The sequence below is a fragment of the Magallana gigas genome, chromosome 10 (genome assembly GCF_963853765.1).
Source record: "Magallana gigas chromosome 10, xbMagGiga1.1, whole genome shotgun sequence".
NCBI lineage: Eukaryota > Metazoa > Mollusca > Bivalvia > Ostreida > Ostreidae > Magallana > Magallana gigas.
The window spans coordinates 7,121,729-7,136,495 of record NC_088862.1 but is presented as its reverse complement, the minus strand read 5'-3'; the positions used below and the strand labels follow the sequence as shown (position 1 = coordinate 7,136,495).

General features: G+C 35.3%; 1 protein-coding gene across 1 annotated transcript; it reads left to right on the top strand.

Moving 5' to 3' along the window:
- Window positions 1-3,791: 3,791 nt before the first annotated feature.
- On the top strand, window positions 3,792-7,476 carry LOC105325904 (twist-related protein 2). The gene is made up of 2 exons (XM_011425683.4): window positions 3,792-4,687; window positions 7,166-7,476. Exon 1 carries the CDS (start codon window positions 4,028-4,030, stop codon window positions 4,658-4,660), a length of 633 nt encoding a protein of 210 aa, XP_011423985.2. The 5' UTR covers window positions 3,792-4,027; the 3' UTR covers window positions 4,661-4,687; window positions 7,166-7,476.
- The last annotated feature ends 7,291 nt before the right edge of the window (window positions 7,477-14,767 follow it).

Below are 14,767 nucleotides of genomic sequence, written 5' to 3'. Positions count from 1 at the left end.
TTACATATGGAAAATAAAAATGCTGGCTATATTTGACACCCTGTTTGACACATTATTCCTGGTTTAAAAAAAACAAAACAAAATTTAAAAAAGTCAAAACTGAAGAAAAAAAAACTTGCAAGATTCCAGTTCTATAGAAATGTATTTAAAACAATGAAAAATCATATTTTTTTTGCAAGTCTATAGAAGATGGTATGCAAAAAGAAGTTTTCCCATCAAAGATACGAACGCAAATATGAAAATATGATAAAGCAGTATGGAAAGGGAAACGGTTGTCCATACAAGCAAACGATTTTAAGTTAGAAAACGATACAATCATGAAATGCATATTTGTTGATAAGATACAATGTTCATAAGAATTCTGTCATGCTGAACCTCTTAAATTAGAACCAGGGAACTACATGCATGTACAAGGTACTTATATTAATCCCTATCAGAGGGCGTGGTCATTCTATATTAATTAATTATTAATTGCATGCTTCATTATTTGTCTAAAAATATAAAATAATGAATTTATCTTTACATCTAAACTCGTACTTAAATGAGCTTTAATTTTGTTTCTTATTACAAATATTAATGATTCATACAACATCAATATTGGCTATGTCAATATGGTAAGAACAATTGGTAGACCTGTACAATTCGCCGATAGAATCCATACAGGGATTCCACGTTTAACTTTTTAATAACACAATTCATATTGATGTTACATCAAATTGTAAAAAACTTATCCATATTCATTTGGCATCATCTTTGAACATCAAGCTCTAGCGAAATACAATAAATTTAATGTATATGTCAATATCATCCGCTTTGCTACTGGGTCAAGTTCTCTTTTACCTGTTTAGTTTCTCATAATTTTTTATTATTTAAGATAATACACAAATATGAAGCACATGATAATATTATGTAAGCATACGGAATCTAAAAATGTGATGATAAAAATTCAAATCTTAAATGACATCATCTACATGCAAAATGAATTGCAAAAATTGTTACCATGAAACACAAGCGCATGGTTTTGCTAAAGATAAACTGTAACATGTTACGATTTTTCTTTGGGGAGTCTGGATGAACAAAAGTTACGGGGGGGGGGGGTGGTATGCTTGATTTGTATTTGTTAAAGCACCACTGATGCATTCATATTTTTAGGTAGACGAAAAGTTTCACAAATGGTAAAACGCTTCTAGATACATACATGTGCCTGTTTACAAAGTGTATGTCTTAACTCGATATCTTGTTGCTTATGCTTCTCTCCATCTTGTCAATACTCATCAAAACATCGTCTTCTTTAAAAAAAAGAAATGGCGTTTCTGACACTTCGACTTTCTAATCTGCTGTCCACTAGGCTTGTTTCTTTGTGTCTGTACAATATATATCTTTTAAAACACTTCAAAATTTTCGTTTTTTAACACATCTTGAAAACTTCCGCACTTGTAACAAGGAAATTTATAAAAGCCATTAACAGCGTAACATTTAAAAAAAAAATTAGCTTCCTGTTAAAGTACGTCGTGGGCAACTCTATACGTAGAAAAAAATTTCGGTGCCGAAGACAAAAAAAAAATCAACAGTTTTGAGAATCGGCGGACTTATGAATGAGTGTTATTTCTCTCTTTTTCCATCACTCCAATTCAGAGACCGTGGGAACACGAAATCTTAGACTCTTGGAAAACGGAAGCAATGTTTTGGGTTTGTAGTAAATGTCTGCATTAATAGGCACCGTGTCACCGGGTTGCGAGTTCTGGGTTTTGCTTCTGCCGTTGGAAACTGAAGGAGCTGGTCTTGTATTAACACAGGGGGACCATGCTTGTTTTGATTTTATCAGCGATTGTTTTAGGGGAGGGGGGATTGTTGTGTCTTGGGGGTCCGATCCATCTACATAAGCTATACCAATTTCTCCCCCAAAACGACGAACATTTTGACACCCACACCACAGTTCATAATTTATGACATATCTGAAAAATATTGATAGTTTAAATTTTGGGTGTAAACCACTGATAGTTTATTTTTAGATGAAATATTGCAAAATTAAGCAAGGATTCGCAAACATGCAATCCGGTTCTTTGATTGATTATTGCATGTAATATTTGTACCCTTTTTTGTTGGCGTTTTTTGTTTCACCCCCAGGGAGTGGGGTGGGGGTGAATGGGATGAGGTTTGTATTGTTATGATTTGGGGAAACCTTTCCTCCCCAAAACGTGACCCCCATACCACCGATTCCTATCTATAATGTAACTTGAAATATATTTGTAGTTCAATATATTCTTTACGTATTGAAAAGATAGTATCGCGTCTTGTGTAAACGCCCTACTCTGTGCAGAAAAAGTGCACCACGTTTTTTTCATAATTATAATAACTCTCGGATATTTATGTTATTTTATACTGTTAATTGAATTAAAAGAAAGAAACCTGTACATTTATCAAATCAGAAAAAAGATACGCGACTCTCTTTTTGATATCATCATATTTATTATAGCGTTTAAAGGATAAAAGTTTTATTATTCCAGAAACAAAAAGACTTTGACACCTACAGAAGGATCTACACGTACATATTCATATATACAAACATTACGGTATATAAACTCAGTCGCGTTTTAATCCGGAAATGTAATTTTCTGATAATGTGTGAAATCAAACTCAACAGGGGACTGAAACGAGCGAGTTATCAAATAAGGTTTGTAAACATCCTGCGTCCCTGTTTTTTGTATAGCGGGATCATCCGAAGTGCCCCGATCGACGAGCGCGGTGTGAATGGATTTTCTTAGAAAAAAAACTCACAACCCCCGATTGTAATTTACGAGTGACAAGCAACACGTTCGCTTATTTCACTCATAGACCAAAAACACTAGTCACCGGAAAAGAGAAAATTATACGCGAAAGAAAATGAAAATCTTGTTCCTTTGAATTTTATTTCTTCCTGTGTTTTTGTACAACTCTTTTTTTCGTTTACAAAGAAAAAAAAATCGTATATAGTGTAATGATGTTTATTGCCCATATATTTTCAGTAGTGATATATTTCATTTTCTTTGAAAATAAATCCTCATAATTTGCTCGGAAATGGAAAGTAAAAAGGTTTTGAACATCTGTGAAGCTTAATTAACCGTCATAGATTTAACTTTTTTCTGCTTTTCATGTTTAGTTTCGGATTATTTTACGCAAAACACAGGTGCAAAAATAATGCTTCCGCGCGTCGTTATAAAGACTTGCACCTGTCATGCGCCTGTTTTAAAAGAAGAGGGAAACAAAAATTTGGCCAGAGTTCTTGCATACCAATTAGATTACTCGAAATACTTTGCATGTCATGCCTCAAGATTGCTTGTTTTCACTTTTCAAGTCAATTAAAGTCTCGAAACCCTCTGAATGAACTTTTTTCTGCGATTGTCTATCTCAAATCTGTCAATTTAAACAAGTTCAAAATCTCGGCAGATTATCGAAGATTACGCATAAACTCCGTTGAGTGGCCGAATCGGCACGTTTAGGAGCTTTCGTAAATATCAACTCGGATAACTTCATCTTTTACTTATTTTCAAGTAGCCATGGGTCCCCTGACAGCCATTTCTAATGAATTTCCTTTTCTTCTTTCACGGTTGTCAAATTTATCACCGAAGACCGCGCACACGCAGGCGCCGTAACCAAATACTCCAACTGCGGAGAATTTGATTGGCAGTTCGGAATTGAGGCTGTGATTCCGATACCATGCGGCTGCTTTCAGCTCACTGATGCGGTGGGCGTGGCGAAGTAGGCGGGGCGAAAGTGATGTGCAATGTAAACACGTCTATGATTTTATATACAGCCCATGCATGTGTTGCAAGGTCAGAGTAACTGGTGAATAGGGACTTGGTGTGCTAATGCGAACCTCATGTATACCCCCGATAGTATGTATCTGAAAAAGATGTTCACCTGCTTGTGTAATAATTGAAAAAAGTTGGGAAGCCAATCTACGACAAATTGCAGCTATTGGAGCGTTTTATTTTTATCTGCATACACCGGCGGCATTTGTTTTTGGTTATTTACGACATATGTCCCGATGGTTCTAACAGAACTATCTACCATGATTCCTCAGCACAGTGAGGTCAGCGGTGTAGGGGACTACCATCATCTCCAGTCCCAGAGCGCCTTACTGGCCAGCATCAAACAGGAATTTTCGGAAGACTTTTCGCAGGAAAACTTCTCGGACTATCCCAAAGGAAAAGGCAAAAAGCGCAAGCGCTCGGACAAGTCCTGTGATAGTTTCTCGGACGCTCTCTCGCCCGCCACTTCCGACTGTTCCAGCAGTGATGTCGGACCTATCTCCAAGCGTTCCAAACAGCAACACAAGAACTCTAAATCTTACGCCGACGTGCTTTCCCAGAGAGCCATGGCGAACGTCCGCGAGAGACAACGGACGCAATCCCTGAACGAAGCATTTGCTCAATTACGAAAAATCATCCCCACCCTCCCATCCGACAAACTCAGCAAAATTCAGACCCTGAAGTTGGCCACGCGTTATATTGATTTTCTGTGTCAGGTGTTACAGACCGAGGACTCAGGGTCACTAGAGGCACAGCCCCAGGGGCAGGGACAGGGACAAGGGGGGTGCTCGTACGTGGAGGAGGAACGGATAGGATACGCTTTTTCCCACTGGAGGATGGAGGGAGCCATGAATGGTCCGACTCAATAGCTGTCCACTTACTTATCTGATAACCAGGTAGGTTCATGACGTATTTTCGTACAAACGGTAAAAATGTTTATATAATGTCTCTGATTGTGTTCGAAAACTGGTTTCATACGAATTCCTAATTTGCTTTAGGTCATATTGAATTGCAATTTGAAGATAATATAATGCGTTATATGTGTCAAATGAGAGAGAGAGAGAGAGAGAGAGAGAGAGAGAGAGAGAGAGAGAGAGAGAGAGAGAGAGTGTAGACAGTTGGGATTTGCAGAATATGCACGCAATTTAAGATGATCGGTAATTAAAATAGGTACATTATGATGAATACTACAGTATCAAACATATGTAGGTAGTGAGAACTTCTTTTCCCCATAGTAATTGTGAAAATATATGTTACAGTTGCAAAATACGTATATTACTTCCGAAGAATAAAGGTCCATTATTCAAAGAATATATCAATACTACTTAACTTAAAAATGTTGAGTATTCATGCATATTCAATGCATTTGATTATGTAATGTTATAACACAATTATTCAATTTTAATCAGTGAGAATATTCAACTCACGATTAATATTATTTTTTCATCAAAAAAAATTGTGAAGTTTTTACTTTTTCGTACAAAGCAATGATCAGTTTGCTTTTAAAACAAATTGTTGATATTTGTAATAATTCGTCATAAACTATCTTATTGTTATCAAACAGCCACGGTAAACAGGAAACGGTAGAGAGAGTTATCTTATTAATCATTAAGCAATTGTCCTGGTTATGGTCATTCGCTGGACCTCGTCTGCTAGGGTAAAGTAATCCCCAGATCACTCCCTCCAAATGCCTTCTCCAGATGGATATCGCACCCTGTGTAATGTAACAAGTCCTCGCAAAGATCGGCCATAATTAGAGGAAATTCAGACTACCCGCTGTTCACATTAGCGGCGAGTCCACCCTAGCTGACCAGATCTCATCCCATATCTCGCTGGGGGGTCAAGGGTCAATAAATCATAAATCTATTGAAAACTCATCAGATATTTTTTTTTTATCAATTATCGGCGAAAAGAATTGAAAGGGCGGGGGACGAAAGAAGAATTTCTGAGAAACAAAGAGGTCGGCGTGATATTAGGAGAAGACGGACTTATGAAAGGCAAAAAGGAGTCATTAATCATTTTATGAGATATGAATCTAATGTCTGTAAAAAGAATGGCTCACGTGGGTCGATGATAACTCATAGTAAACATATACATGTACTATGTAAACAGGGTATAGATGTTCTTATTTTGTATTTAAATTAAAGATTTTGATCGAATAAAATTCTAAGAACTTTATATAAAATAAATAACATGGTTAATGTTTAAACAGAAAATTTAAATCTCATGGTTGAACTAAAAAATAGTACCCTTCTCCTCCTCCGAAAAAATCCCCATTAACGAAAAAGTTGTATAATAGCAAAATAATAACAGTTTCCCCAAAATGAAGTACATATCCCAGTCTATAAGTTTCTCTCTTTTCCCCAGCATAAACATTCCACTTGGAGCGAGTCTTTAGAGAGCCGTTAGTTTTCTTTTCATCTACTGTAATTACGTCGAGATTTCTTAATTATGACACAACTTGAGTATAAGGGTAAAAAGAGAGAGAATTTTGGTTAATAGCCTATACTTAATCATACTAGCCTATGATCTATCTATGTCAACACTACAAAGGGATGTAGCTAGAACGAGAGAGCGCAAAAATGGAGAGAAAAAGAATAAAAATCATATTTATCAAAAGAGCATTTTCACGAAATCAGTGTTAGAAATTCTCAAATTAATGGATTTCAAATCTACAGTAATATTTCGGGTTCTCAAATGTCCGTAACATGAAAGTGATGGGAAAAGCAGGCTTGCGAACTTGAAAACAACTTCCCCTCGATGCCATTAAACCCCGAAAAGAACCCCTCGTTTCAAAGACATGTAAAAGAGAAAAAGTTGATTAACCGCACAGCTGCGAGAATAGGAGAGTCATTTGCAGGGAAGCAAAAAAGAAGAAAAAAAATTCCGGAGACCGCGAACGAGTCGTTTATTATAATGAAAATTGCACACACTCATTCTGTTGCTTGTCAGAGCGTTCGAAGTGATTTCTCGGTGTGTGCGTTTGGTGAACATTAATAATAGAGTTTCATAAAAAAAATGATGAAATACAATCATAGCCATTTGTTTGGAATTCTTTGTTTTTAATTTATCATTTTGAAACTTCAACACCCTTCACCTCCAAGGATAATCGATGACCAGTTTCAATGTTTCATAATTGTAATACAAATATAATTTATATAATAAATGGATGTGTCACACTCCATCATGTATTTATTTTAATTCAATACATTGCATAATATATTGTAAAGGAAAGTGACACAAACATGAATAAAAGTTGCACTTTCATATGATAAGAAAATACTAAAGTACATGTAAATTGATACATGCAATTAGAAATTTGTTTTGCATTGTAAAGAATGACAATTAATCAGATGATTTTTTTTTCATTTCAGATTTACTTGGAATCTTCATGCACGGACAATCCTACTACATTGATGAAAGAAAAAAGACTTCCCCAAAAAACCCCAAACCGACGGAATCCTGTCTTCTTGGACGAGAAACTCCAATTATTTGTTTGGATTACCAGGTGCATTCGACATAGCGATAGATTACGAGTTGACAGTAAGGCAGTACAAAAGACAAGATCGGACCCCCGATTTCTTCTGTGTGTAGCTAAAACGGCCAGATTTACGCTGGGACGATAACACGCACCTGTCGGAAAATCCACGCACGTGCCGGCACGAAGAACGGATCAACTGAACTCTCGACTAGATATGAAGAGACGGTGATTATAAGAAACGAACCTAATAAAACCAACACAAATGATATTCCTTTTGAAATGGTCAGGTTTCTTTCCTATTTAATTTTTCCAAAGTGCACTTACAGGTTTTTTTTACCATGGAAAAGGAAAAACAAAATGGATGTCATATTTTTGCTATTTTACATTAATCATTATAATTTTCCACTCATTTGTGTGTAATATTTTTTTAACCTGTTTAACCTATTCTTGCTCCTGTATGTTTGTACATGTAATTTTGTTTTTTATCCTTTATTTTTAATTTTTTTCTCTTTCTCCGTCCAATACATCACTTGAACCTACAAACCAACCAATCATTATCTTCGTTATATAACAATCTCGGACCATGTCATTTTGATAATCGTTTTCAAAGACCATGATTTCATTGTAGATATTTTTACATATGTCTATGACAATTTTTATACAAAGAATCCAAGTGTGTTTGTGTGTTGACTTGGTTTTTCTTGAGATTAAATTATATATGTTGCAATACTTTTTGTTAACTTATTTATCAATTTGACGGGGAGCATTAGTATATATTCTCTAAACTCTAATTACCCGTGCAGACTTATAGAATTATATCCTCTGTATACTATTGCCGGAAAATTTAAATGTACGGTTTTCATTCAAAATGGCCGGAAGTACATGTACAAGAGGGGGGGGGGGGTGTATTTTGACATTTACAATGCAACATCAAAACGTTTCTTGTATTTACACTAAAGATATACTGATGCAGCATTTATGTTGTCCTGGAATGGAATAGAGAAAAACGTTATTAGATGCTTTGAGCAACGACCGCTGTATGTCCTTAACCCCTCACACCCGCCCCACCCCCACACATACATAATACACAAAACACCCACGCAGTGTACAGTTCACGTATACAGATTATGAAGCGAGTGGGCACCATGCGTGGTTCTATAACGAAAGGAAAACGCCATGCAATTATAGACGCCATTCCATGGCGGATAAAAGTGCTAATGCATGCGGTCACATAATACCGTACCTCTACACTGACTGTTACAATGACCATAAATTAGGGGGGGGGAGGGGTGGGGGTGGGGCGGGGCTCCCCTCCCCACCATTAAGAATAAGATGGAATTGCATTTTACAAAAATACGCTTTCTTTTATCGTTCTGGCTTTTGATATACTGATATATTTCAATAGCTTGAGATACTGTAGAATAATACTATGGAATAATAATTTTTGAAATTTATGAAAACTTAAAAAGTAAATTGTATAAATTTTGAACTCATCTAGAAATCTTTAAAACTAAGTTTACAAATATTGGTCTGGTACTTTCGTCCATGTCCTAAAACTAGAACGATGATATAGATTAACATTTCCCCACCCATCTTTCTACTGTATTGCAATTTTGCAAACTAAGGAAATCCATAATCTGGTGCCCGCAGTGGGAGGGGGTAGCGTGGGGTGGGGTTGCGACAGCGGGGAGTGTATTGACCGAGACAGTTGCTTTAGATACGACAGTAAGATTGTTAAAGTAGATGTCCTACTGTGATTAAACAGGCCTATTTGTGGTACATGGGACATCTAATGATATAGGCGTCTGAACGGGTGGGGGATGGGGCTGGCTAAGGTGGGCTTAGCCTCCCCCCCCCCCCCCCCCCCCACAGACTTTTTTTTTATCAGAGATATATAACCATACCAACACCCCTTTTTTTTGCTTGTCAACTTTATTGATAAGTTTACCCCTCCCCCCACTTTCAATTTGCTTCAAGCGCCACTGAATAATAATTAGATATATCAATAGATTCCCCTCATAATATCAAAAATAAATAATTTAAAAATTCTGACCTTGATCTAAATCATCAATCAATATCTGTTCAGGGCTAAAAATTATTTTGTAAAAACTTAATCTGTTGATGAAAAATGTGTCACATTTTGACTAAGAACGTTGTTATTTGTTAACTTCGGCTAATTATGAACATGTCAATTGTTAAAATAAATTGTTAGTTTTTTCAAATCCAGCTCTTTACTAAAAGATATATATTTTCTACAAGAAAATGTAGGTCGTTTTTCTTTGTTTCATTTGCTGCAGACAATAGGTCGCTTTTCTTATCCCAATATCTGCGGTGTGCATACACATAGTACTGTGAGAAAATCCCCCCAAACTCCCAACAAAATCAACTCGCGCATTCCAGACCCGTTGTTTTAGTTGCGATTCCTTCAAACAGAGACATTCTTCTCTAAATGATAATGCTAACGGAATTAGCCAAATTTTTCGGCGGAGGCTGTTTTCTCTGGTAACAGTTTGACACTGGTCGTTGATGTTGACTTGAGAACTTCAAGAGGTAGCGGAAATGGAATTGGTATTGACAAGTGAAATCCCGACCGTGGAGATTCCCCGTGCGTTAGAGGGGATTCTGGGAATGAAAATGTCACTACCAATCAGTGCATATGTGCGTCTTAATCAGTTAAAACCGTCGCGGGCCGGTCATTGTTTGGGTTTGATGAGGAAAAGGAAAATAAAGAAATGAAATCATTTGTCCTGAAAGCACAAAAAGTATATTTGTTTGATTATTTTATTTTCTTATTCGTATTTCGAAAAAAGTAGGGTTTTTTTTTACCCCAGGATCATAAAATTTTGAAAATGTCAACTATTGATGACGTTAGCTGATACGTGACTCTCTTTATCGACTCTTTGACTTTTGGTAAAATATTTATATGATGACCTTGAGACGTATGTGTTGTCGAACTCATAAATTTCGGTAACATGTATTAAAAATGTTCGTTCAACATTTAAATCATAGGTAAAGCTATTGTGATAAAAAATATATCAATTTGTTTTACTTACCGTTTTTGACAGGATTTGTATTTTGAAGTGCATGGAAGCATTTGTTCAATTTTAAAAAAATTACAAATATTTTACTTCTTCCAACATGATTTGTTTATTTTCTGATTCATTTAAAAGAACAAATTAAACGCAGAATGTATTTTGTGAGTAATTTTCAGTAATCAGTTTTTGGGAATTCATTAGGAAAACTGATGTAAAAGAAAATAAATCGCTCTAACACAATTGGTGTTCTAGATTTTAAAAAATCATAACAAATTAAAGTTAGTATAACACAGAGTCTTTGAAACGAAATGCATTATTCTAAATAGATTACTCACATTCAATTTCAGTGATGAGCAATCCAAAATAAATTCTTATTTTTAGAATTTAAAATTTCAAAATTTTCATAATGATAATTAAGACAAAATAAATTATCAACAATATTATCAAATTTGAAATTATTTTTTTTTCATCTTCATTCAACTTTTCTGTTTTCTTTGTTTATTATCGTTTATATAAAACCCCTGTTTTCTTGAAATGTAACAACGAATGAAGGCTAGAAAATTGATGTAAAGATAAATAAAGATAAAGCACGATAGTTGAAATTTCATAGCATTAATACTCGTTGATATACACTTAAATATCTTCAAAGATTTAAAATACTAAGATGTTATTATAAATGATCTATTAAATTCGAAAAGTAAAAACCAAAACATCAATATCACCATAGATAAAATCAGGAAGTGAATTGATTCATAAAAAGCTAAAAAAAAAAATAATCAAAAATATGAAAAAAGAAACCTTACATCAGGAAATCTCAATACCATCATTAGATATATATAAAGGGAAATTTCCATACAACTGTCGAGAAAAAAAGAAACAAATTGCTACAATGAAAACAAACCAGACTGATATATTACGTAGTAATTGCCCTAATCATATTATTTTCCTGTTTTCTTTTAGCTTTATTACACAGTTTTTTTCCACTGATATAAAGCTCGGTTCTCTATAGATTACTCCTACAACTTTACATCAATTTCGTTCCTCAATGGCCCGGATGTATATAATAAAACCCCGAACTTTTTCTGATAAGGATTATTTTTTTCCGGGGGGTGAGGATTTGATTTCGATTTCCCATGATGTAAAGTAATGAAGATTTTAAAAGCTGATAATGAACGTGTACTTGACATGCTGGAATGAACTAATAAAAGTAACTGTGAAAATGTTTGATCTTCGTGAAATATCAGTTTTACCAAGCTACTTCTGCTGGCATTACGAAACAGGTGGTAGGTTCGAACCGAGACAGCAAGAGCCTGTGAGAAATCTTGGTGACTTTACCCATTAAGGTTGACGTTCACAGCGTCATCATATTTCACAGGGAAGTACGTCATGTACGTTCGCACACATTGTATAACAAACAGAAACTTTAGGTGCATATGGATCCTGACGCAACAAGTTGTAGGGTTTGATTTTGCTGTTTGTTCATTCGTTTGTTTGATTTTTTTGTTCGTTTGTTCGTTCATTCGTTTGTTTGTTAAGGTTTTATTTTTGTCAGAGTGAGGTTTATTTTAATCAGTAGAACGTTAACTTTATTGAATATTGTAATTGGTTATTTAGATAAACCCTTCCGTTAGAAATTCATTTTTGACTTACATTCTTTATAAATATGATTTGTCTTCTCTGTATTCTAAGATTTCCCTTTTCCTAAAGCACCTACTTGTTCCACTTTTTAAAGCACATAAATATATGCCACCGCATGGGAGTAGTAACGAATGACTCTTCACTTTTCATTCGACAGAAAAAACCAAAAACAGAACTGTGTTATTCCCTCTTAATTACTGCTAATTAGTCATAATTAGATTACATCGTCTCTGTGGGTAAAAAAGAAATATGCATGGTTGTAACAGTTTTTCATTTTTGGGTGTGACGTGTGTTCGTTTTTATATTTTCCAGCGCGCAATATACATTATGGAACAGGAGCGGAAGTTGCGCAAGATGTCAACTTGGTTAGTTGACAATTAATGAAGATGAATGCGAAGATGCGATTTATCAATAAAAAAAAGTGACACAGGGATAGTTAGCGTTGCTGTTTTCATGCTTATTTTAAAATGAAACACTCCTTAATAGTCTGACCCTAACGATAGTACATCACTTTGGTATGAAATAATTAATGGGAGCTGTACAATTAAGATTCCGCATTAGTGCCAGTGCATAAAATGATAAATATAAGCAGTAACTGTAACTTTTCCTTCCCCTTATGTTCTTTGTGGCAAAAATATTACGTTGTACTACGAAGACAAGAGTGCTTTTTAATTAAGAATCCATTAACTACAAACTTGTGAGCTAGCATGTCAAAATGCGGCTTGTTGATTTGATTTTTTTACCCCCTTTCACTTTAACGCGTTTTTGTGGCAAGCTTGCTTTTTGTACATGTTTGTTTGTCCTGAAAAAAGAAAAACTTTGTAACTTCTGAAAGATTTAGAATTTCATAGATCAACATGTCACAACTGAGGATCGGAACAAAATACATGGAGGTACATTGTACAGACTAATTGTCGCTGTTACTGGTTTAGTTTAACCACTGCTACCTGCCGGTTTACACTAATTTCAATTTATGGCATGTAGGCATATCACATGCAAGCTTTGGAGTTATAACTTTCCGGGGGAAAAGAGTAGATAATATACTTCTGAAAAATGCAGTTGCAAAAGGTTTGATTAAAAAAATCTGTAAATTATTGATCATTAAAATTAGAGAAATATAAGATTCATTACTCTTTTCCCTATGTTTACACTTACTTCAACTTCAACTTTTTTTTTATTGCGTAAGACATACATCTTATTGCATACTTAATACATGTAACATTAAGACCCTGTAGAATATTGACAACTGACATTCCAAGACAAACGGGGAATTCTAAACAATGCAATTGATTATTGTCTACAGTGATTTTTAGGGCATTATTAATGGCTTGAAAAAGGACAATTTGTTTCGGAGGGGGAAGGGACCTTTTGGGGAGAGGGGTGGGGCAGCAATATAAAGCATCGGGGGTTTTTTGTGAGGCAAAGACTGATGTAATAAGTCTCCCTTTGTTATTTAGGGCTTTTTTTCTATCCGTTATAAGCAGCAATTCCGTAATTAAGAAAATGTAATTCATAGTGTCTAGTTAAAAGGGAATAATTCTTTGGTATCGGTTGTTATACCTTAAATTCAATGCAGACCAAAAGGCTATATAACAATTTAATGAAAATGGTTCAGATAGGTTGCTTCGTTTCCATTTGCTTAATCAAGTTTGTTGATTAAGTTAATTAATCTATGGCATACCAGTATATTACCAACAAGTTACCTCAATACCAACCTCTTCAGGTTATTGCAGAGCGGAAAAAAGTTTTGTATGCTAATGGGTTCAGAAGTTTAAGAGTGAGATAACTAATTAGATCCTGCTAATTTGTGAGCATAATTCGTACAATTTTTGTTATGGTATTCAATCGAACTTAATGATAAAAAATAAAATCTGTCCAATAAAAATTAAATATGTCTGGTAGGATCTTTTTCTAACAACGAGAAATGGAGATTATAAGTTGGTTTGTTTCATATTCGCATCTCACATATCACATTCCATTACACATATATTCTTATCCCATTGTTTTGAGACGTAATACAAATACCCTCTCCATTCTCCCGTTCCAATAAATGACGAACCCCGCATACCGTACACAAACCCCATCACACAGTTATGTTTTGTAATTACTGGCCTCGCCAGTGACCCTGGAGTATTGGCTGACACCCCCCTCTAACCCTCTCACCCCCAGCCAGACCCACTCTGACTTTATATCAGCTGACCCATTGTTTGTTCTGGACAGACATTCCGTAATCCGGATTGATCAGAAGAAGGGAAACCATAGAATATATGAAACAGCCCAGTAATGTAGATCGACGGGATCCCCTTTTGTTTTGGTCACTGTAATCAATGGTAATAGCTGTAAATGAATTGTTTAATTTAGGAGTGGATGGACGGGTGTTTTGGCCTCTCCTTGGACCCCCAGATGTTAGCATGTTTCTTACTCACATAAATGTGTTATGTGCTGTATGCTAATTAGATACATAAACATCGATATGTACTCTCTCTCTCTCTCTCTCTCTCTCTCTCTCTCTCTCTCTCTCTCTCTCTCTCTCTCTCTCTCTCTCTCTCTCTCTCTCTCTCTCTCTCTCTCTCTCTCTCCAGAGAATCAAGAATTCGGTTATTGGTCTATGTATATAATGTTCATGCAGTACATCTATTTGCTATGTGTTAATTAAACCACAGTTACAGATGTATGCCAACCCTGATTTTATTATATTTGTATGGCAGCATACATTTCTTGAGCAATCTAATTGTTATCTTAAATCAATTTGTAAACCAAAAAACGAAACAAAACATAACAAAACAAACGACAACAAAAACAATCACCCTCCCCAAAAAATC